This window comes from Argiope bruennichi, chromosome 8, assembly GCF_947563725.1.
Source record: "Argiope bruennichi chromosome 8, qqArgBrue1.1, whole genome shotgun sequence".
NCBI lineage: Eukaryota > Metazoa > Arthropoda > Arachnida > Araneae > Araneidae > Argiope > Argiope bruennichi.
In genome coordinates this window covers 79,496,613-79,522,532 of record NC_079158.1, presented here as the reverse complement: position 1 = coordinate 79,522,532, position 25,920 = coordinate 79,496,613, and the positions used below count along the sequence as shown (strand labels likewise).

General features: G+C 27.4%; 1 protein-coding gene across 1 annotated transcript in view; it reads right to left on the bottom strand.

The window, feature by feature from the left end:
* LOC129981975 (cell adhesion molecule Dscam2-like) overlaps positions 1–25,920 on the bottom strand; it is a 560,888-nt gene that overhangs the window by 132,695 nt on the left and 402,273 nt on the right. The window contains exons 14-17 of the mRNA XM_056093054.1: positions 7,741–7,872; positions 4,022–4,189; positions 2,416–2,486; positions 1,885–2,125 (exon numbers count right to left, since the gene is read on the bottom strand). Of these exons, the coding sequence (XP_055949029.1) occupies positions 1,885–2,125; positions 2,416–2,486; positions 4,022–4,189; positions 7,741–7,872 (612 nt within the window). The remainder of the gene's footprint in view (positions 1–1,884; positions 2,126–2,415; positions 2,487–4,021; positions 4,190–7,740; positions 7,873–25,920) is intronic.

Below are 25,920 nucleotides of genomic sequence, written 5' to 3'. Positions count from 1 at the left end.
TAAACATTATAATATATTTTTATTTTATGTCATTTCAACTAAATTTGCAGAACAGTTCAATGTGTTTAACTAATGAAAAAGGATGCTCAAATAAATGTTTGCAAAATAGCAATTCTCTTTACAGCTCTCACAATATATACTTGATAACGACTTTTTTATTGATTTCAATTAAATACTTCCTTCTAAAAAAATTCATTTTTAGTAATTTTTTTCTGGTTTATTATAGATATTTATATGATTTTAAGATTTATCTTTCAGTTATCAATAAAGGAAGAAAATCATTTCACTATATTCAAACATTTTGATCTCAACTACTTCATCTTGTAAAAAGCTTTTGTCACCTCAAATTATTGATTTCCAATGCAACAATAGCAAATTTTTCAGACAATGTTTTAAACTTTTTTGATTAAAACGGAAAGATTGTTCTTGAAACTGTTTATAAGTATAACTGAATAATCTGGATAAAGAAACTAGTCTTTATTAATAATAAAGAGGAATGTGTCTTTTGACATGTCAGCTTTTCCCTTGAAATTCGAATATTTGGCACATATGAAAAAATAAAGTTTTAAAAAAGAAATTTTAAAAAGTAAAGAGGTGTATTGTATGTATGCGAGATTTTTAAAAATTTGAAGTGATATTTTAATTACTTCAAATAGGAGATATTTTGCAGTTTTCTTGCGATTTCTGATAAAACTGAAAGATTGTGCTTGAAACAGTTTATAAGTATAACTGAATAATCTGGATAAATCAACTAGTCTTTATTAATAATAAACAGGAATGCATTTTTGGACATATCAGCTTTTCCCTTGAAATTGGAATATTTGGCACATATGAAAAAAAATAAAGTTTTAAAAATGAAATTTTAAAAAGTAAAGACGTGTATTGTGAGATTTTTAAAAATTTGATGTGATATTTTAATTAATTCAAATAGGAGAGATTTTGCAGTTTTCTTGAGATTTCTGAAAATATTACAACTGTTATTAATGATATATTTAATGATGATATCGTGTCCTCTTTACAACGGAAATGGGAGGAATGCTGTAGCTTCTGAGGGTAAGGTCCCCTGAGCACCTGAGGGCAGACGTTTGACCTCTAGCTCATACGAAGATGACATTCACACACTCGCTTGCACAGTCCCTTTTTACACGGGGGGGGGGGGCACTTTCACACACTTCACAGGTAGAACATAGGGTAAAGAGCCTCTATGCTTGAACCAGGACTCTAAACCTAGGTGTCCAAATCACGGGGAAGACGCGCTACCCTTAGACCAGGACGCCGGAAATGTAATTAATGATATCAATTTAGTTATGTTGAAAAATTAAATCATTTTTGCACGACTTTCAACAATATACATTAGTTTACTGTTTCAACAAATTAAAACCACCTCCATTACTTCATTAAAACTTTATTTTCTTAATTTCTCTCTGCTGTTCATAGTTAAAGAAAAAGTGTATTGTAAACCCATGATATACATAAAATAAAAAGGTGAAGTTACAGAATAGCAAAAGATAATTATTGTAAAACTTATCTTTCCAATGACACTATGTTGTTATTAAGACTTAATGCCACTTGAAAAGTTTATTCATACAATAAATGAAAGTATAAGACTATTGAAGTATTAGAATAACCATACAAAAAAAAGTCACTATAAAAAGTCAAGCATAAGATCACAATGACTGTTCATTTTTAAAAGTACTTTTTCGAGGAAGTCTTCAATATGAAAGTTAGCCATACAAGTAAAAATTGAAATTCAACATAACTGCTATTTCTGGCAGTTGATAGAAATTACGAAAGTTGTAATGTGGCTGTGATGCCAAGTCAGGAAATAACTGCTCAATAAAAGAGTGAAAGATTATTTATTTAAGGTGAAAAGGGTTCACTTACCATTCTCATGCGTTTTAACATATATTTCCTTCGAAGGTGGGCCGGTGCCTCTGTTGTTGAAAGCTTGAACTATTATGCTGTACTCGGTCCCTCGACGCAAATTCGTGATGGTGCATTCTAAAGTAGAATCAAATTCGCTTTCTTCTATTGTCTTATATATTAAATGATCCGCAGAGTTGCGCACCTTGTGACCAACGTAGTAGCCTCTGATTTTACCATGAGTACCTGAAGCTGGTGGAGGCTGACCAAAATAACATAATTAGTACAAAATAAATTAACCCAAATAACAGAAGCACATTAATTTTCTGAGGAACTAGGAACTATTGAATAATAAAGTTTTTATTCATTTAAAACTTTAATATGGTAATCTCAATTCTTATTTAATATTTCACATTGTTGCAAAGATTTCAAGGCTTTTGTCAGAAAATAATATTCAAACGTTTATTTATTATTGTACCAGTTATATGAAAGAAAATTCCTAAGCTCCAAAAATTAAAGTTGAAATGAAACACAAAGTCGTTACCTACCTACCTTCCATAATACTCTAATAGAATGAGTACTCAGAGGTATAGCTTCAACGTGCATCGGAGCTTCGCTTGGAACTTCAAAAGAACACATATTTGATTAGATATTAAAAAAATGTTTAGACAATGAAATTAAAGTTTAATTGAATATAATTTTAAACCCCTAAAAACGACTTAAAATTTGAAATATTACAAATAAATTAAATCAGAAACATTCAATAAATGTTGGTTTTGTATAGTTTCAACGGGCACTTAGAGTTCTAAAAGACCATTAAAAGATCATACATTCATTTACCACATATTTATTTTATTTTTATTATAGATTATCAGATGTTTATTAAACGTTATTGCATTTTAGTTATGTATATATAATTTTCTAGTGTTAAAATGCCTTTAAGACATTAAAAATGTATGAGTAAATTAACTCAGAAACATGTGATATATATTTAATTTTAGCATAATTTTATCGTGTATTGGAGTTTGTTTGGATATTTAAATATGTATTAAAAGAACTTATACTTGATTAGTTATTAACGTATATTTAAAGCAAGCTACTATGTTTTAATTTCATGCCATTTTAAAGCGTTACAAATGCTTTCAAACAAATATAAATTTCCTCTTGTAGAAAGATCACTCCGAAATATATGATTAAATTGGTTTTGAACATTCGAAGATAGGTGTTTATCTGTTAGTACGTTATGGGGGTTGATCATAAGAGTAATTCCATTAAATATTGTATAGGCATACTTTCAATGGTTAGGAGTTTTACAAAGAAAGCATTGTATACGAAATTTAACTAATCGAAGAAAAATTTGAATATTTACTATATTTTTTTTCAGCAAATTGGAAATATCGAACGCATGCAAGTGAATTCTAAAATCTAAATATACAGAAAAAATAATCGCAACGATCTTTATTAGAAAATGTATCACATCAATTTTTAAAAAAAAAATAATATTGATTTCTAAATTGATGGAGGAAATGAAAGGAAAGGCTTAATATATAGAAGAAATAATTGTAACGACATTCCTAATGAAATGCATCATAGCATTTTTTTAAAAATAATAATGATTTCTAATTGTTTAATATATAAAAAATAACTGCAATCATATTTACAAGAAAACGCATCACATTATTAAAAAAAATAATACTGATTTCTAAATTGATGGAGAAAATAAACGAAAATGCTGGACACAATTTTGAAAGTATATTACAAAGTTGACATACAATTTGTTAGATTACGATATCGTAGAGAGTGGAAGACTTAAGGTCATAATCATAAAAGCATGATTGTTGTGTATGAATATAAAAATGTTTAATACTTTTCAAAATTATTATTTTGTTTTTTTTCATGAAAATAATCAAAAATTCAGTAAATTTACATTAATTTTTTATTAATATGCAAAAAACGCTTTCTACTTTTATTTATTTATTTATTATTTCTTTCTTAAATATTACTATTCAATTTTAGATTTAGGAAGCTTAAACTTAAATAAGCATTTAGAATTTATTCAATATTTAGGTGTGAAAGGAAATAAAATAAAATAAGCAAAGACTTTAAAAGGTACGGTTTTCATCAGTTATGAATGAAAGCCAAAAATAAATATACTTACCTTCTTCGTCCGTCGTAACCGTTATTACCTCACCAAAAGAGCTTCTACCAATAGCGTTTTCTGCTTGCAACTTGAAGTAGTACGTTGTCATCGGCAGTAAACCACTTATTGAGATGGAGGTGTTTGAACCAGGTATTTCAGTTTTCTTGACATCAGTTGACCAGGAACCTAAGAATCCAAATAATGTGTAAATTTTACACAGTATATTTACAAACTGCAGCAAAATTTAAGAACATTACAAATAATTAAAGTATTAAATTATCATGAAAATATACTAGTTCCCTTCGCACAGTTTTCTTCTTTGAGACAATTTAACCATTTCACAGACTTTCAAATCTTCGATGATTTTTAAAAAAAATCAAAACTAAGGAATTTAAATTAATGAAAAATAATTTATCTTCCGTTTACTTCTTTATTTTACTTCATTTATTAAGATAATAGTTTATTAAACAAAAAAAAAATATTGACCGAAAAAATTATCAGGCAATCTACGTGTGATGTCATGTTTTCTCATCATAATTGGATTTTTCAGAAATGAATCTCATTTCAGCTTATCTCTGATAATAACTATTGATAAAAATGAAGCTTGAAATAATAAAAATCGAAGATATAAGATGCTAATAAAATGGTCCCTTTTAAAATTTACTTCCTTAACAGATTTAATTATTTCAGACAATTCTGTGAAAATTCCAGGAAAAAAATTATGAAATTGCTTTCCTTAATGTATTAAATAGCTTTTATATATACATATATATTTAAACAGATTCTAATAATTAAAAAATATTAATGTTTCGTTATTTATACAAGTATAAAACTTTTTGAAAATATTAAATACAATTTTTCGTTTTAAGCAAGAAGTATTTTTTTAAATTTATTTGTATTAATGTCCCGTTATGAAGCTGCACCAAGGTTTAATTTTTTTAATATTTTTTAATGGAATTTTGTGAAAAAGAACCGTGAACAGAAAACAAGACCTACTCTTGATACCATCTCCAAACTACTGCCCCAAACAACCAAAAACACTTTTTGTAATACATTCACGTGCATGGTTATTACACGATGAATCGGTTCCATTTCTATTCTAATGCTGTAAAATTTATCTAAATGTACTTTAATATGAGTTTCAATCATTCAGAGTCATGCACTGGGTGAATGGTCAAAGACTTGCTTTGTTTATGTACGTATTTATTTCGTTTATTATTCAGAAAGCGGAATTACTTGTACTTTTAGCTGCTATGTTGAAATACATAAAAATCAATCGACATAAAACATTTTCCTGGTTCAGAATATATTAAAATAATTTAATTGGACTTTACTGCAATTACGATATTATTCATTTCTTTTATTTGTTCTTTGAAATGTACCAATACGTGTATCTAATCTTCAACGATTGTCTGTAATACTGGGCGGAATTTTAAAATATTCTTACCATTTTAACTACATCATTTTCAAATACACAAATCCCATCATCTGTTTTTGGGTGAAATAGTTCAGAGAGGGGTTTTTCGTTAAAAAGAAGGATTTATAAATAATTATAATCCTAGACAAATAATATATATGCTGATAAATTATATTCTTTCTTCATGGACCAAACTGTAGGATATTGCTAAATATCTTCGTTCATCTTTTTTTTTTAAATTTATTTTATATTCGGCATAGCATTTTTTTTGTTTTTTTGTTATTGGATCATTATTTGTTTCAATCCAATTTTAGTAATTATTTTTGGTTTGAGTGTTCGTGAACACTATGGATGGAGACGATACCATTTACATCTAAAACGTAATGTTAAAAAAATTGAATTTTTTAAGTATTCTACCATTGTGTTTGGTGTTCTTTTGCTGCTTCCATTAGATAATTTGTGATATCTGGATTTGATATTAAGATAACAGGTTATTTTTCTATTATTCTATTGACGGGTATTCTTCTAGTGTTATAAGGATAGGTGTTTATTGATAAGAAAAGAATGTTCGATGCCTTCCCAGTTTTCCAAAAGAGCCATTTTTTGTGTGACAAATAAAACAGTTTATAATTAATTAACCTGGGTGATTTACAAGTACAGGTTCAGTACATATTAAATATATTTATACTGAATATATTGATTTTATGAGAGTTAATAATATTACACCCCAATTAAGACAAGCAGAAAAAAAGACACAGAATGTACCTAACCGGGGAAAAAAAAACATCATAAAAATCACAATCCATCAAAAGGCAAAACCGAGGATCGGTAACCAGCTCAATTATACCTTCATTCTACAGAATATCAAACAATAAAATGAAATAGAATATAATAAAAATTAACAATATGAAATAAAACGATTTTTTAAAGAAAATATAAAGAGAATCAGTAAAATATTGGAGAAAATAATAAAAAAAAAATATAAGCATAAAATAGTACGGAAGGCGAAAACAACTGAATAGAATCTGTAATTATTGATTGCTAATCATCGCCTTGTTCTTTAGTCAAGTATCTTAATAAGAATGCCAGATTTCTTAACAAGTTGGAATTACAATAAGGTTTCCCTTTCAATTTTTATCCAACCAGAAGGCTACTGTCCACATTCATTACAGCAAAGCTCACACATATTTTATGATGTGTAGAATCGCATATACTGCTTTTCCACTGAAATACTTGACATCTCTGACAAAACTGGGTCTTAATGAGTCTTAAAAGCACTATAGCTAGTGAGAATTTGGTAAATGCAAATAAGTATGTGCCAAAGTATACATTACTGAAACTCGAGCCCGTCGAACACGTGGTTGCATTTGTCGACGAAGCACAGCTCCAGCTACACGTGTTCGCAATAGTGAAAAGGATATTTTGTTGTGCAGTTGTCGGAAATGGGTTTCTCGACGGAGGAAAAGGTATTTATAGATGAGTATTATTTCTACTCATGCCGAAGGGGTCGTGAAGGTGGACCGAATTTTAAAAAGGCAACAGAACAATTCCAAGAGAAGTTTAATAAAACGGCACCGAGTAACACAGTTACTATACTGCCTATTGTTACGAAATTTCGCTGTTTAGATAGCGTACTGTGTCAACAGAAGGGAAAGTCTGGTCGACCTGTAACTGTTTCGACAAATGGATATAAAAAGAGAGTGAGTTTACTGTAAAGATCCACCAAGAACTATGTCTGCATTGTGTCTGAGAAAATCATCTCTTTTTGGAGGAGTCTGAAGCCCCCTTTGTTTGAGGATATGTTTGAGAATTTGCATGGACGATATGAACAATGCCTAACAGTTACATTACGCCTACCGTGGTAAATCAACACGCTAATAGGTGTATGTATGTATATTAATTTATTTTGCGGAAAAATAAACTCACGGATGACAATAATGTAATTTTGTTCATCTTTTCATTTTTGTACTGTACATTTTGGCGTATACTGTATTTCCTTGGATCCTTTGGATAATGACATTATCAGAGAAAGTTTTCATCCATTTTCCTTTTATAGTTCCAACCGTTTTTTTTTTTTTTTTTCTTATGAATTCCTCATTTTCCTCATGAGGCATTATAGTAAGTACCGTTAGTTTAAGTATTTACATTTTGAATAGTAAGTTTCAGACAGAAAAAGAAGCAGTATCTATTGGCATTCGAAACCGCAATATGTTTAACATTTTAAAATGGACTCTCAGCACTTTCGAATCACGTCTCCATACTTCCGCGCGGTAGTCTAATCTCATAGAAATAAGTTGCCTCAATTGAAACGGTGACTTACCAGAAGCGGTCTTCCAATATAAGACGTACTTCGTGACCGGACTGTTCCCAGTATAAGGAACGCTCCAGCTCAACACCACCCCACGACTGCTCACATCTGTTGCTAGGATTTCGGAGGGAGGATCTGGCACTTCTGGAAAAAGAGAAAAAAAAAGTTTGGGGAATATTGAATCTCTGGAGTCGTGACAGAAATATGAAGTCTCCCATTTTCTTCACTGTTTAAAGTATTCTCTTTTTTTATTTGGATAGATATAGGCTCAAAGATTTAAGGATCAACTGTGGATTCATTCAACAATTTACCACCGAAACGCTGACTAGGGGATTTCTTAATTTACAAAGATTCTGTTACTAATAAACAAAACAAATTAATTACTTAAATTCATAAGTAAATTTATCATGTATTTTCTATTACTTTGATTTTCCTATTGAAGTTGTTATTCCTATGAATTTTATTATAATATTGAAATCAATCTAAATATAAAAAAGTTAACGTAAGTGTTACAGAAATCGTTTTTATTGTTCATTGTTAAATGACAAATTTAAAATATAAATAAATCGTCATACGAACATTTCAAAATGCTCTATTGAGTGTTTTTACAGCTGCACTTGATATTTATTATAGAGTTACGTTTATCCCACAGATGGTTCCACAAGTATTTATTTACAAATTGTGTTCAATATAAATTAAATCTCTTAGGCATAAATTGATGTACATGAGTCTCCTAAAAAAGGAGGAGCTTGCTTAGTGAAATCGAGTTACACGAAATCGCAAACCCCCGGGGGGGGGCACATCGAAATGAGGATGAGATGCTTCCGGCATGGTGGTAGGATCTCGCCACCCTGGGGGGTACACTAATAATTGGGGGATCTGCCTCCTCCCATCGATGACGGGACGTACTTCCTTCGGGGAGGGTTGTACCGTGGCCGGTGACGGCCCTTAGGACTCAACCACAGTTCCCGCCAATGTTGCTGTTGCGGCGGTCCGATCATTCAGTTTTTATGGTTTAAATCCGTATGCCTTCGTGGCGGGTCGAAGAGTTAGATGGCTGACTTACACGAAATCGCAGTGTTATTAAAAACTTAAGCGCCCGCACAGTATAATTCAGATTATATGCTGCATTTTTAATGTAATGTAATTTTTCACTCTGTTACCTCATGAAAATTTCTCAGGTAATTAGTAGAATCGTTCTTCCATATCTTTCAACAGTGGAAGAAAACAGCATGATTAATATTTGAAATTGGCTTGAATTTTATTATAATATTGAAATAAATCTAAACATAAAAAGCCAACATAAGTATCACAGAAATCTTTCTTATTGAGCATTTTTAATTAGCAACAGTAAAAATGTAACAAATTGTCGAACGAATATTTATGATTGCTTCTTTGAATGTTTTTACAGGTGCACTTGATTAAATGTTTTGCTTAGGTAATTAATGGAACTCAAAATGTTAGTAGAGATACTAAAAAATAAATTTGGATTATCACAAAAGCTCCCTTACATTTGGAGAAAAGAAGGTGTAAAAGAAATACAGATGATTAAAATATGAGTCAACCAAAGTTTAATTTCCCAAAAATTATTCTAGAAGTATAATAAAAATTTAAAAAATTGCCATTTTACCTATTTATATCAATTTTATTTTAATACAATTTTTTCTTTATTTTTAATATTTTTTTTTAGATTTCATTTCGTAAAGAATGTGCAAAAATTTTTTTAATGTTATGAAAATTTAAACTTAGACATCAAAACATTCGGTCACTTTCTTTTAACAATGTTAAAATTAAAATAAAAAAAAATGATTTCCTAAGACATTAACGATGAAATAGGATTTTCAATTCCATACTTATTTTGTAGTCTTTTTAATAGACCTATTAAATTCATGTTCTACAGTATTACCAAATAACAAGTTTATTTCTTTAAAAAAAAAATACATTCCGAGTAAATAGTTTGTATGCCTAAAAAAAACGATAAGTGCGAACAAGCTGGTTGCCGTTGGTGGTTAGTTATTGAAAATTATACAAAAACAAATGATTATCGAAATTTAGGAAATAATTTTTTGGCAATTAAATTTAGATCCTTAACATTATTTTTACTTTTAAAATGTTACAAGCATCAAAATTTGGGTTATAACTTTTTTTGAAGTTATGAGTCTCAAATTTTTGCTTGGTTTTTATTTACTAAGATTCTAAATAATTTTGCGAAAAAAAATGACTTCAATATGCGAAATTTTCACTTTTTAAAGTATGATATATATCATGAATGATGAATTAATATGGCAGTAAATTAATTTAATCCCTAATTGACTCAGAAAAAAATATATCCTGCCTGACAAAAAAAAAAAAAAAAAAAAAAAAAAAAAAACCAGAACTGAAAAGATACGATCTTAACCTTAAACTTCTTAAGCAGTCACATGTCGAAAATACGATGTTTTACGGATATATTCTGTTCTTATTTCATAATATAATACCGATTACTTTAGTTATGTGTATCTCCTTGCAATTAGAAACCTGTAAATACGTCTGAATATCATCTTACTAATTTTAAGCATAAATGAATGATTTGAAGTTAGAAAATAAAATTAGGAGGGTATTATTTAATTCTTTGTGTAACAAATAAGATTATACCTACAACACACTAATATATTCAAATGCATTATTTATTTATTTTTTCAAGTTAACACAATAATATTTACTATATAAAACTCTTTAGGAGTTATTTTGTAACTAATGGTTCCCAATCGCTTATCTACAAACATGTTCTTAACAATTTAGCTTATTAGTAAGAGGGCTTGTTTAATTAACCTACAAGTTGAAAGATATTCATGCCTTTTCTCCTTTGATATTTATTGTGATGAAATAAGAGAATTATCAGGAAATGTAGGACTTAATGCATTACTTGCTTTTGTATGGAGAGATAGGTAATTTTGCTTATTCTTTTCTTTTATATTTTTATCTAACTTTCGAAAGAAAATAATGAATTACTTGAAAAAAAGACTTTTCCAATGTGTCATTGAAAAGTTAAAAGAAAGACACATTAGAAAATTAACTGTTAAATAAATTATTAAATTAAAGTAACTTAGTTGTAAAAGTTACTACTAATATTACTGAAATTATATCCTCGAATATGTAGAATATTTTATTTAGTTCAGTTATATTAATGCCCTTCTTTAAAAAAAATGAGAGCTATTTTGGGGCTTTATCCTATTAATTTCGGAACCTGATCAGAGGATAAAGAAGGTAAAGAGATCCCTAAACTCACGAAAGATTTGAATTAACACTCTTGATTTTTTAAAACTAAGTTGACGGTTTTGCATAAATGTTGCTGAATTTTGTTTATTCGTCTCTCAATTTTCTTCTATTATGCCCGGGAAAACTTAACTTGTAGACATAAACCTTCAATTTCAGAAAACCTAACAGTGTTGAATTACATAATCTGGGCGATCACGAAAACGGGAGATTACTCCACTAGTAAATAACCCATGCAGTAATTGAATTGTTTTACAGATTGTATATTGTGAGAAATCAAACATATTTTCTATGAAAATATGTTTGAAAATGTAGCAGCACACTGTAGCTGCTACATTTTCAATACTTTTAAAATATTGCTCCTTAATTAAAATGTTCTTTCGTGTAACACTCCTTATTTAATAACTCTGAACTGTCAGCTATCACACTACATTTTTTTATTCGTTGGCAAATTTCATAACAGAAATGGAAAGTAATTTGTGGACACTATACCTAATTCTGCATAACCTACTAATGGAAAATTAAGCATTAACACCACTGGACCTTTGATCCATGACGTCAGATATTAGTGCACTAGTTCCATGCAGGTGACGGGTTATTTGCGGATCAATGTTTTAAATCTTAGACAATCTTCTTCCGAAACGACATCACTGTATATGAACTAGGAACAATTCATTTTCATGACAGTTATTTAAGATCACAGTGAATTTGTAAATCAAAAAGACAATCAAACACAGGATTTTATATTGTAAGATTTCCTCTCCCCAACATATGCTTGCATGTGAAAAGAGCAGCATTAAAATATGTGTTGTTAAAGATAATGAATTTTTAATGGGAGTTTATATTATAGAAATGATTGTCAAAACGTATTGAATGAAATATTGTTCTTTAAGAACGCTTTAAATGATATTTTGAAATATTTCCAGATTTATTTGTCTTCGAAATACTTCAGAATAAATTTTTGAAGAAATTGAATAGGATGTGTATTATGGATATTCTCAACTATGTATTTTTAAATCAATCCCGATACTCATTAAAGTTAAATGTCATTTTTTTCGATAAAGGACTTTTTAAATAGAATTGATTGCTGATAAAGTTATATTTTTAAAGTAAAATGCAAAAGGCATTTAATTTTTCTAAAAATTTTCATTCATTTTAAAATGCCGTTATATATCAAAACATATGGATATAGAATTTCATATCGAAATAACTTACAAAAGTGGTTTAAAAGTCAAACTTTAATTTTAAATAAAGTAAAATGAAATTTATTTTCATTGACTGGAAATTGACAAATAGAAATATTCAGACAGAAAATCGTATTTAAAAATTGTATTAAAATGCTGGACAAACATGAAGATACATAGTCATGTTTAGCGCTAAAAACAATTACACAATCGCGAAATAAAATCCGTTAAGAAATTTGGTTTTTAGTTTTGAAAACAAGCTAAAGTTTAAAATAAATGAACATATATAAATATATTTTAATTATGTGAGATAGAAATTGCAATCAAACTATTCGAATTTTTAGAATAAACATTGTTCAGGAAATGTGTCACAAACAGTGCTTGTTTAACATTGTTTGAATCGTTCAAAGGCAGTCTTCTGGTATCACACTTATAAAAGACATTCATTAGTGGCAGGTGTTTTCGAAATCTTTTGAAAACATTTGAACTGACATTTCTGTCATTTATTCTTATGCATAATAGACATATTAAATTTTAATGTTCCTCGGCCAACTTCTGATAGAAGGCATTGATTCAGAATAGAGACAAGAATGCATTCTATTCAAATTTATAATTAGTAAGCTATTTAAAGCATGTTTCAATGAATGTTGTTATAGAGGATTTCTTATACTACAAAATATGATAGTTTAATAATAAATATGTGAATAATTTTATCAGTTTAAAGAGCGCTGCTACATTTGGATAAAAGTTTCCAAATATGTATTTTTGATGTGTTATTTGCAGAATCTAATTAAAATTCGTGATATGATTCTAATAACAGTTTGAATATAATATTTTTGACATTTTAAAATCTATATATTTCAAAATGAATATAATTTCATATTAAACAATGATTAAAATTTCAGAAATATTAATTAATTTTTAATAAAACCAAAATAATTATGAATTTGTTACTATTACAGCGACGTATATAAGAACATTTTTTTAAAATAAGAAACAAATGATGCTGATATATTTTCAATAAGCATATGTACAGTACAAAGGGTTATGTTTCAACATAAATTATGTATAACCAAAATATCTTCATTTAATTTTTTTTTTAATTAGTATACTAATTACTGCTTCTTAATCTTTTCTTGATGAGATATAGAAGTTGTATTACCAAATTATCTCCCTCTTAAGAGTTGATATTAATTATAAAACCATTAAAATCTCGCATCATAATTATATAACTAATTGGATTTAATCCTTTTTCAGTGGTTTCAGTCTCTTTTATTATGTACCATCACAAGTATAAGAACGCAATATATCGCCAGTGTTAGGAAATCAAGAAAAATTATTTCTAAAGATAAAAAGAAGAAAAAAATAACTATTTGAATAAAAAAATAAGCGTTTATTAATGCAATAAGAAAAACGTATTTTTTGTGTTTCATATACACAATAAAATCCCTTCAAGCCCTTTAAATTCAAAATGATGTCTCGAGAGGCAATTTATACTTATAGTAAAATAACAGTGCTAAATTTATTAGAGATAGTTTACACCGTCCCAAGCAATGAAATAAAGAAATTAGCTAAATTATAGAATAAAAGTGATTGTCAAAAATATCCATTTAGGAAAGTAAATTATTTGGTAACATTCATTCATATAAACTATATCATTTATTAAACTATTTCGCAAACATAGATTCATAGAGTTAAATGAAACTTTGTTATTCCATACCATAACAAAGAAAAAAAAAGGTTCATGCTGTTCATGCGATTAAAAGTATGAACTTCGCATGACTTGAAAAAAAAGGTTCGTTCTAAAATTGAAAAATGTATTTTCAGAATTCCCTTCCCTCCCATTAGGCTTTTGATGGTATTATTTGTTATTTTTTTTCCTTTGTTGCTTAAATTTCACTCTGCCGTTGCGTAACTCGACAAAACTCTATAATACCGGAGAATGCGTTTTTTAATTTTAGGAGGAACCCTTTCTAAATCATAGAAGATTCCATGAAACTTTTATTCTGCTATTTATTGTTATTATCATGGTGTGGCATGTATTTTTTTAATTGGACTTATAGGATAATCTTCTTTATTTTTTGAGTTATTTTTGGAGCTTCCGTATTTCACCGCTAAAGGCACTGTAATCTATTTCTATCAATTTAGCTCAGTCACGTTATTTTTCCAACTGTAAGAGACATTTTTTTTAGAATTTAAAGGCTTTAAAGGAACTCCATCGATCACCCTTCATATTTATGTTCTTTAATCATAATTTTATAATTCATTATTATTCTTTTAAGGTATCTTGAATTTATTCTTTTAAAATTTGTCATGAATTGGCATCATTAGCATGGAAATAAAATTTAATTAAAGTATTCGATGGATTAATAATAAAGTTTAAAAATTTTTAAAATACCGCAGTTTCAAGAAAATTCCAGAAATTTAAAAGCTCTTGAATTCTGGAATTGATTAAAAAATGGATTAAAGCGTTTCAAATTTACCAAATTGAAACAATTCATTAAGGTACGTAAAAAAGAGGAACAATCTCTTTTTTCCTTTTTGAAATCATTCTTTTAATGAAATGGTTAAAATTAAGTATAAGCTCAAACCTTTTAAATTGAAAAAAATATATATTTCTCAACTTCCATTAGCACAATTAAAATCAGGAACACACTAAAATTATTTCAGAGACATTGAAATTTTTTTAAATCACAGCTAGTAACTGCTTCTAAATTATTTAAAATGTCGTTGGGGTCATTAAGTATAGGAACATTTCATTCTACATTTATCAAAGTACAAAACAATAGTTTATAAATTTCTTTTTATTATTATTAAGTTATACATGCCAATACTTTTTTGTTAATAACAAAAGCTCCCATACTTCAAATGAAAATACTTCCCTAAAAGATTAATAAGGAATCAGAAAATCACAATAAAAAATAATTCTTTTGATAGTAATTTAAATCAGAGGAGAATTTAAAAAAATACTAGCCGAATGAATTAAAAGTATGGGAAAATGATATATCAAGATAATTTTATAAAATACATTTATTGTAAAGATTAGAAGGAAAAAAATCAATTCTTTGCTATTGCATTATCGGCTCTAGTTTAAGGAGTGCTTCATTTTGAAAAGGTTTTCTGAGCAAAGAAGACCTCCTGTAAGTGCTTAGTCAACACGGAAACTTCGTATTATTTTCTTTTAGGAAGATTTTTTTTTAAATCTAGCAATACTTGTTAAGAACTTGAGAAGAAGATAAACGAACATTTTGAATTTTTTCTTTATCATCAGAAACGTTGATGTTGTTGATGGTGTTGATTGGTATCTTTTATCATGCAGTTTGATAACGAAATAACTTTTAAAATATACGTTTGACTTTCAAACATTTGCTGAATTTACAGACTACATATGGTAAGAAAAATATTTAATTAAGTTAATATTTTATGAGTATTTTATTTTTTTAAAAAGAATCCAAAATTTTAGTTATAATTTGCATTTTTAACTTACTCAACTCCCGATATATTTCATTAATGATATTTAAATTAAATGCTTTCATTGCTTCAGTAATCCAATAAAACTGAATTTACTTATGAGATTCAACGTTTAATTGGAAGTTTTCAGCAAATATATTTCGGAATTTTTCAGATCTAATTAGCTTAGTCTAGGCTTTCTTAAATATTTTTCGTTTCTGACTTCTTACTTGTCCTTCTCTTATTCCAGATAAAAATTCTACGATTCTACTTGAAGAAAAAATGCGCTTTTTTGTGACCCGTAGAATAAATTTGCATAAGAAAACTGAAAGTGCGTAAATCAAAAATGCATAAAAAAAAGGTTCTATCTGACATAACTAGGTGATAAATTTTAATGAGATGCCTTAATCAGAAGTCTTGGAAATTATTTTTGAATTCTAACATTGAAAATTCAGAAAAGTGGTCTACTCTGATGTGAAAACTCTTTCAATTTTAGTTGGGATCAAGAAAGAGTTTTAATAAGGCCTAGGCAATGCCAACCTTTATTATAATATTATTAGCTGTTATATCCATGACTTCACCAGCTTTTACTGTTCTATATATTTAGAAAAAACTGAAAAAAAGATAACGTCGTTTACATGTTTAACTACATAAATAATTTCATCAATCAACCTTAATTAACAACCATCCGCCTTTGGCGACCAGCTGGTTCATCGGAATTAATGGTTTCAAAAAGTTTTAAATAAAGATTTGATGCAATATGGTTTTAATGACTCCTTCAGAAAGATATTTTAAAGTTGACATTTTGATAGATATATAATCCATACGCAGAATTACCTGCCCGTTTTGTTCATTTTAACATTACTCTTATTTTTTGTCCTCTCCCCTAAAATTTGTAAAATGAAGGGTATTCTTTAATAGTGCGATCTAATTTATAATATAAAACCATGTAAAAGGTGACATTGTTTCTTCAGGTTAGTGGTATTTTAAATATGAATTTAATTTTTTATTTGCGCAATAATAATAATAATAATAATTTCAAATAATTACTTGTATTAGTAGCAGATAGAAATTCATATTAGAGGACAAAAATGAAAAAAAAAAAAAAAAAAAAAACATGTTTACATTTTTAATAGCAACTTTTTAAAACTTTTTTTGTCTTCTTCAATATTTAAATATTTTTTTTTGTTATTGTCTGTAATACATTTAATATCCGTTGAGAATTCTTGTGATTCATGTTGAAAGATACGTTAAAATTATTTGTGAAAAAAGAATTAAATGCACAAAAGATTTATACAGCAAGCACAACGGTATCATTGAAAAGCTAATTATTTTTTTTAGATTTTATGATCTTGTACGTTATTTTTATTCTGTAGTGTTTTCAGAAATCATAACAGAAAAGCCCTAAATTGAATCATTCAAAAACGTTGTTGTTGTGACTCATGGTACTTTACAAGCCAGCTGAAAGTTATCGGCCAGCGATTTAAGCCGAGTGAGCGCCTCTGGTTTTTTCTTCACATTCGCTTGCACAAACTCTTTTTACAGCGGGGCACATTCACAGACATCATAGATAGAACATAGAAGAAAAACAACCATGCCGGAACCGGGACTCGAACCCGGGACACCCAGATCACGAGGAAAACATTCTTCCCCTATGCCGGATTCATTAAAAAATAAAATCAGTATATGGTCTAAGAAAGCGTATAATTTATTTGACCTTTTCCCCCTTTTGATTATTCCCCATTTTGTCGTTTTTCCCCATTAACAATTATCCCTATTTTATTTTATTCCCCATTTTTTTCCTTATTTCTATTCTTTAGGTGGTGAAAATTCAGCTCCCGTGCACAGTAAATATAAGTCTTTATAATTCTATTTTTAGTTAAATTTTTATTATTCTAGTTTTCAAGCTTTTTTCATATTTTTTTGCAAATAAATTAATTACTATAATAATTGCTGATATAAAATTCAAATGCTTTTTCTATGCTCTCCGTAGAGTTATTTATTACATCAGACAATTAAAAACTGACAAATATGATCTACGAATTTCTAAGTCAAATAAATTAGAAGCACACCACAATAATACAATTTTAATGAATATTCAAATACTGTTCTGCGTACCACAAAAAAAATGCTCCGGCATATTTCTATATTTCCATTTATTTAATCAAATCTCTGGTAAACATCACTGCTCAACTGATTGATGAATTCGGCTGTAAGGTCCAGTGATTCCGAACTTTGCCATATTGAACTACTCAGTCAGTCATGACAAATAACTTTATCCGAGTGCGATCCCATTAAAATTAATAACTCGAAATGAGGTTCACTTAATTTAGAATCGTCGTTCTGCACGCTTAATTAATATGTATCGATGTTTAACAAGTAACGGTTATGACAACAATGTGGTATGAAAGATTACATTTCAGCCGAGACTTAGCAAAGCCCCAAATGGGTAACATTGCACTCCATTATGCAAAATGAGTATGTTACTTTCCTGATCCAAAGATGAAGCAGGAATTATGTTTTCTCTAGCGAATGGCTCCAACATATTAAAATTCAAGCATTCGTCTTTCTGGTGTTTAGTGCTGTAATAACTTGTGTTTTGGGTCATGTATATTTTATCATTAATGTTTAAATAGCAATGAAGATGAATGAGTTATGATGCACTAATATTTATCTCATTATTATTTTAATATTTTCAGCAAAATGATATTCAAATGTGGTGCGTGAAAACATGGTTATTTATGAATGCTTGGTTATTTATGAATTTAATTTCATTCATGATTAAATAGGTTTATAATCATGTTTTATTCCTTTAAAATATCCTAAAAATGCTAGGGAAATGTTTGAGTCCATTGTTTTAAATATAATAGATATATAAATATAAATTGTTTTTATATGTAAAACATAATAGAAACAATGCGTTAAGTCAACTGCATATATGATAAAGAGGTTGACTTATAGTTAAAAATTAGGAAAATAATACTTTATAAAGAAACAATGAACTTAGGAATTGATGCAAAATAATACTTAATTAAGAAACAATGAACTTAGGAATTGATGCAAAATAATACTTAATAAAGAAACAATGACCTTAGGAATTGATGCAAAATAATACTTAATAAAGAAACAATGAACTTAGGAATTGATGCAAAAGACAAATATGACATAAATAAAAGAAAGATAAATCAATGAAATTTAAAAAAAAAATTTAAAAAAGAACAATAAAATGTGTTATTATTTTTATGGAAATTAATTTAATCATAGATAAATTATTTAATTTTGTGATTTTTCGAAAGCCTAATGAACTTTTTTGAAAGCCTAAATATAACTTTTTTAGGCAACAATGCTTATACATTTAAAATGGCTTTTTACTATAGTTATATCTTAAAATATACGAAATTACAAAAAATTCGTATCATAGGTATTTATTTATTTATGCTAAAAGGAATAAAAATTAAATGTTGAAAAATTTCTTAGAATATTGAAAGGAGAAAAATGTACTAGATGACATAAATTACACATGGTGACCGTTAAAATTGTTTTAAAATCTTTACATTCAAAATTGAGTCTCAAAAAGCTTGGAAGAAATGTTTACATGTAGTAAAATGGCCACTCTAAATTTGTTGAGACAAGTTACGGCCCTAGCGGTGAAATGAAGAATAATTCAAAAGCTAAAGAAAATCAGCTAAAACATCCAATTTAAAAAAAAAAATCATGATATACTTCAAATAACCCTATCTATTTCACCCTATACCAATTACATCGAAGCCTTTGATTTTATGGATTTTCAGATTTGAATTAAATATTCTTTACCCCCCCCCCCACACTCACACACCCGAGCGCACGCGCACACACACACACACACACACACACACACACACACACACACACACACACACACACACACACACACACACACACACACACACACACACTGTTTCATTTATTGCTTTATCATTCACTTATATATTTTAATTGCCTCAATAAAAATTACTATTACATATCAATTTCAAAAGAATGCAAAATTTATCTATTCACGATTTTTGTGAAATGACTGAGTGTTAGTAACGCGCTGAAAGGATTGACGTTTTCTTAGTAAGTTTTAACCTGAAAAATGCAGCAAAATACAGTTGTAGTGATCTAGTCAAGATATTTCTATAGAAAGTATGTGCATTCCCATGTTCAGTATTGTGCATATATGTAATAATAGTATACCCACTTATAGCCCTTATCTTACTTACTGGCTGGCAAAAAAGTTTATATTTTAGTTGTTTCAACTTTAAATAAAAAAAACCCTACAAAAAGAACATTTTTTTGAAAATTCCGCTAACAATAATAATGTACATAAATGGTTAATGAAAAGAGGAAAACCATTAAATGTTAGCTTTGGAATCATTATTTTTTAGAAAAGACGCAAACTGTTTTGCTATTTCAGAAATTATTGGTTGAAATGGACGCGTGTTGCACTACAGTCATCTAATAAAAAGTAAAAAGATAATTTTTATCAATACTGCCACTTGAAAAAAAAAAAAAACCCTAAATATTTTGTTTGTTATCTAGTTCACTTTTTATACACTATTTTCAATGTATTCTATATCCTTTTTTACAAAAAAAGATTATTATTTTCGGTGGAGGAATATTAAATTATTTAGAAATATCCATTTGCTTAGGACCTCGCTCATATTTCATCAGTTGAAGCTGTTCAATTTTTTGGGACACCAGATAGATTATTCAGACGCCCGTTATATTCAAGGCTATAATACATCATATGCGGACATGAAGGAATTAGTAGGTCACTTTCATAGTGGTAACTCCGAATAAACAAGTTCAACAGTTCAAATCTTATACAAAGATAGAGACAAGACACATCTGTGCATTTTCGTTCGCAATCCCATGTTCCCAATCCCCTTATTAAAATTGTTTTCGCCTTATTAAATTTGTTTTGTAATAATTATTATTAATTTTAATTATTTCTTATTAATTTTTATTTTTAATTATTTATTAATTTTTATTTTTAATTATTATTTTAATTATTTATTAATTTTTATTTTTAATTATTATTTTAATTATTTCTCAATTTTATTTTTAATTGTTATTTTAATTATTTCTTATTAATTTTTATTTTTAATTGTTATTTTAATTATTTCTTATTAATTTTTATTTTTAATTGTTATTTTAATTATTTCTTATTAATTTTTATTTTTAATTATTATTTTAATTATTTCTTATTAATTTTTATTTTTAATTGTTATTTTAATTATTTCTTATTAATTTTTATTTTTAATTATTATTTTAATTATTTCTTATTAATTTTTATTTTTAATTATTATTTTAATTATTTCTTATTAATTTTTATTTTTAATTATTATTTTAATTACTTTTTTTTATTTATTTATTATTATTATTAATTTTTATTGTATTTTTGTTTTGTAATTCCCCTTATTAAAATTGTTTTGTTATTAAAATTCAAGGCTTCTTCTCCCAGTTTCTCTAATTTCTCATACTCTGGATCACTAGTTGTCATTTTCGAAAGGAGAAGAAAATATGCTGCCCCCTCCTATGATTATATGGTACCAGTATCCTAACGGTTTAAAATTATAGTTATAGACAGGTGCATCCGAGAAAGCGTAATATCATTTTATCTATTTCAAAATACTTTTTATAAATTGAATTATTTCGAGATTACAGGATATATACTATTATACACACTATCATTAAGCATAAGTATCATTGCATTATAAAGTTACTAAATTATTTCTAATTGACTTTTATTTTTGGAAAAAATGTGTTACGAAACTCTATTTTATTTATTCTAAAACGTTATGGATGAAACTTAATAGTTCAATATTTGAAAGCAAAGTAAATATTGCAGCTTGCAATCTTATGAGAAGGTTTGAATTTATGTAGGACAATTTATTTACCCAACAAAATATCTCGAATATGAAGTTTATATGATTAATGCTTGAAACAGTTTAAGGATTTGTTAGAAGTGCAAATAATAAAAGGAGATATTTCACATAATGTTAAAAAAAAATATATGAAAGCAGATAGCTTATAAGATTAAAAATATTTCATGTTGAATTTTCGGAAAATATAAATAAAGGACATAAAACGAGAAAGTTGTGAAGATAAATATTTCAGGGTGACCCATGAATAATACAGTTTCGATTTAAAAATAAACGTTGAAATGTTTTTAAGGATGATTACTTCATTTCAAGGTAGCTGTTTGATCATTATAAATATAAAGAAGGTTTAAACTCTTTTGATGGGAAATAACATAAACTAATTCAAACAGAGTGTTTTAAAAATATTTAGAAGATTTTAAGTCAAATAATTTGCAAAAGAGTGGAGATAATTTTGCTTAGAAAAATGGAAATGATTTTTTTTTATAAAGAAACCAGAATTTGCTTGTTGCAAAACGTGCAATTTAAACAATTAGATGGATTTTCAGTATCGGGAACTATATATTTCAAAGGATTAACAATAAAACCAGTATAGTTTTTACATATTGTTCTCTATTCAGCAACCCGGCAATCAAATGAGAAAACACCTTTTTCTACAGTAACAAGCAACTTTCCTTTTGGTTCGTTTCCTATCATACAATTAGATGGCTATTGAATTCAGCTAATAATATGAGTTCAATGTCATCGATATATTTTTGAAAGGAATGCGATACAATGAACAATTATTGTCTTATTATATTTAAAATATCACTCTGATAATTGCTGAAACATTCAGTAGTTTAAACTGTAAATTATAGAGTCTGTAAAAGCCAAATTTGCAAAAAAGAAGCAATTTTATTCTAATTGTGTCTAAGTGAATGCCATCTTTATATCAGCATTCGCTTGCAAATTATTGAATTGGAAGCCTCCAGGAAGTTTTGGAATATCAAATATGCACCAATATACGTTTAAAATTCATAATATTTATATACTATCCGCCTTTTGGCAACCAACGTGTTTTCCAGATATATAGGTTATGTTAAATTTTAATGAAGTCTTTTATACATAACTCTATGGTCATGATTCTTTTAACAAAATACTTTACTTTTGCAAATCAAATTTTGATTGAATTAAAGTCGCGTTTGTTTAATGGCCTTATTATGTTTGTCGTATCTCATCTCATGGTTTATCTCATGAATACGATAATACAACCTAGTCCCATGATCACAGAATGGCTTCAAAGCTGAATGAGCATTCATCAAATTGCAAGTTATCTTTTACAGCATGTTAACTTCTTTATCTCAATCCGCATGTAAGTAACAACATTCTTACTTAGCATTCAAAATGGGAAAAATCGCGATAGGTGATATTGGATGAAACCAAGAAATAATTTTAGTTTCAATGAACCAACCAAAGCATCTTGGAAATGAAACTAAGTATATTTTTTAAAAAAATCAGTGAAACAAATTACTCGATGACTAAAAATCTGATAATATCGAATTTTGAATTTTAAATGATGAAAAATTTTTCTTCAGTTCAATAACAATTTTGAATATAATTTAATTTTTAATTAATTAAAAAAATAATAAATGAAAAGTGTTTATTTCCACCCTCAAAAGTTCATTTGTGCTAATTTTGGAAATTCCTAAGTTATGATTTATTTACTAAGTTATTAACGATGTGACCGTTTGAATAGTATAGATATATAAGCACACAATTTCTTTTATTATTAGTTAAGTTGAAAAAAACTCCAGTTAGCCCCATTCTTCAAAACAAGAAGGTCAAAAAATATTATTATCATCTATTTGAATATTGAAAGACGGATACAGTAAAAAGAAAGTTAACCATTATTAAAAGATTATGCCCCACACCACATATTTTAATATGAATATCCGACATCTGCTGTCAGGCTGAAAAACAATTTTTTTATGTTCAGAAAGACGATTACATTTGGATAATTCACATATCATACTGACTTTTATCAGTGACAAATTTCTTTACCCTTTTTAAATTCAGCTTTCGCCGAAAAAATCTGGCCGCGAACCATTTGAACAACATGTAAGAAAATTCTAAGTGCATCCTTAATTACTTTCCAATAGAATCCAATTATTTATTTAATAATTAATCAAACCATCTGAGAGAAAATATTGATTAATGCTTTAATTAAAACCGTCTGCTATGAAAGTAAATATTTTTCTTGAGATAATTTATTTTAGTTTTAGATAAGCTTTTTTTCATAGCACGAATATCTCCATCTTCTAAACATGGCCACTGTTGTTTTTTTTTTTGCCTGGACTTAATCATGTAAAAGGTCTTAGAATAATTAGAAGATACGCATCGTAGCCTACGGTAAATGTAGCATGCATTTTAAAAATATTCTCAGGCCATTAATAAAATTTTCAAGAGATTTCTTTTATTTGAGTTATTAAATAGTTTCTCAAAGACTAAAAAGCTTTATTATTACCTAACTGCTATATTTTTTTCAAAAATGGCAAATTATATCAAAATACTTTAAAGAGAATACATTAATGATTTTAATATAGTAACATTGTTCTTTGAGATGGAGTTTTAGAATAATAAAATGAAAAATAATTGTTTCAAATCATCGTTACAAAATATGTTATAAATTCTTATAGCTGTAGGGAAATTATTACTTGCATTAATTTACCACTTTATATTTTAGAAACTATCGTATTATGTATTATATATTATATATATATATATATATATATATATATATATATATATATATATATATATATATATATATATATAGGAAATTAAAGATTTTTAGTGCTTTGATTCTGTAAACTTGATGTGGAATATTTCAAAAGCACGCATTTAGCTAAATCAAAATTTGCTTTAGTATTTAATGAGGATTGCGATTTTAAACTATCAGATAAAAGATCTATTACAATACTCCAACATCGTTGAAAGAGATATTTTTCCAGGTAGTGTAAATGCTAAAGAATAATCAAGTGAACAGTGGATTTAATATTTTAATTAATATTATTTATTAAATTAAAGGCAGTGCTTTATAATAATAAATTTTAAAAATAGTTTTTACTAATTTTATTTATTTGTTCGCATAATTTAGTTTATTTTTTCTCGTCTGTTATATTATTCAGTTTTGAAGAAGAAAATTAGAGCATTTATTTCACTTTAAAGGTAGTAAACAAATAAGATTCTTTAAATGTGATATTCTATGAAATATGTGCTATTTTTATAGAAAAGCAGTAATATAAACAGTGCTTGAAAATGATTTATAAAGAACAATAATATTTATTCTATTAGTGATAAACAGCAGTTTATCATTTTTTCATATATATTCTCTTCAATTCAATTCGAAGTTGTGATCAGAAGCCAAAATATGTGTTCCCATTTAACCATTATCCCTTGGGAAGTTGGGAATGCAAAGGAGGAATTAAGAACTTTCATGTAGTTGAGGTTGAATAATTAATTAACTATTCTTATATAAATGACTGTTTAAAGAGCTTAACAGAACGCAATTAGGCATTTACAAAAATATGGATCTTTTCTTTCTTTTTTTTCAAAGAAGATCTTTTTGCATTGAAAAGAAATGTCAATGTGTGCCAAATTTATAATCGACTACCCAAAATAACCTTGTAATCTACTGATATTAAGGAATTTGGATACAAAGGCTTTATTTCAATCCAAAAATAGAGGATTAAAAAAAAAAAAAAAAGATGGATTGAAAAAGTAATGGCAGAACCTTTAAACACTCGACCGATGTGGTCAAGTGCCACAAGTGTATTGCATATTTTAACCTATATGCTACAATTAAATCATTCAGAGATGCTATTTTTCGATACAAAAATTATAAAGAATCCCTAAATAGTCGCAAGCATTTTATATATGTTTTGGCAATTAATAGGACAAGGACGTTTCTAAAAGAGAAGTTTTTATCTAATTAGATAGCAGTGAAAAAAATACTACCTAAGAAATTATTATGTTGAATTTTTATAAATCTATACAACCAGACAATTGAGAAATTCATAAACAGCTTTCTTATTAAATTAATTATAATGCATAATTTTTAGATATTAGTTTCTCAAAAAGCATGTAGGATTTTTCGATTATTAAAATGTAATCATTGAATAGATAAGTAAAAATTAAAATTGTATAACATTATAAATTATCAATTGCGATTAATAGAAGAACTAAATCGATATATAGGGCGAATCAGTTTAAATTTTTATTGATTTAGAAATAAATCAAAAGTATAGTAATGAGCTTTAAGCACTTGAATATCCTGCATGATATATATCCCCTTGTTGAATTTTCTCTAAAAATATAGGGTTGGAAATTTATCAACCAATTCAGATATATATTCAAAATAG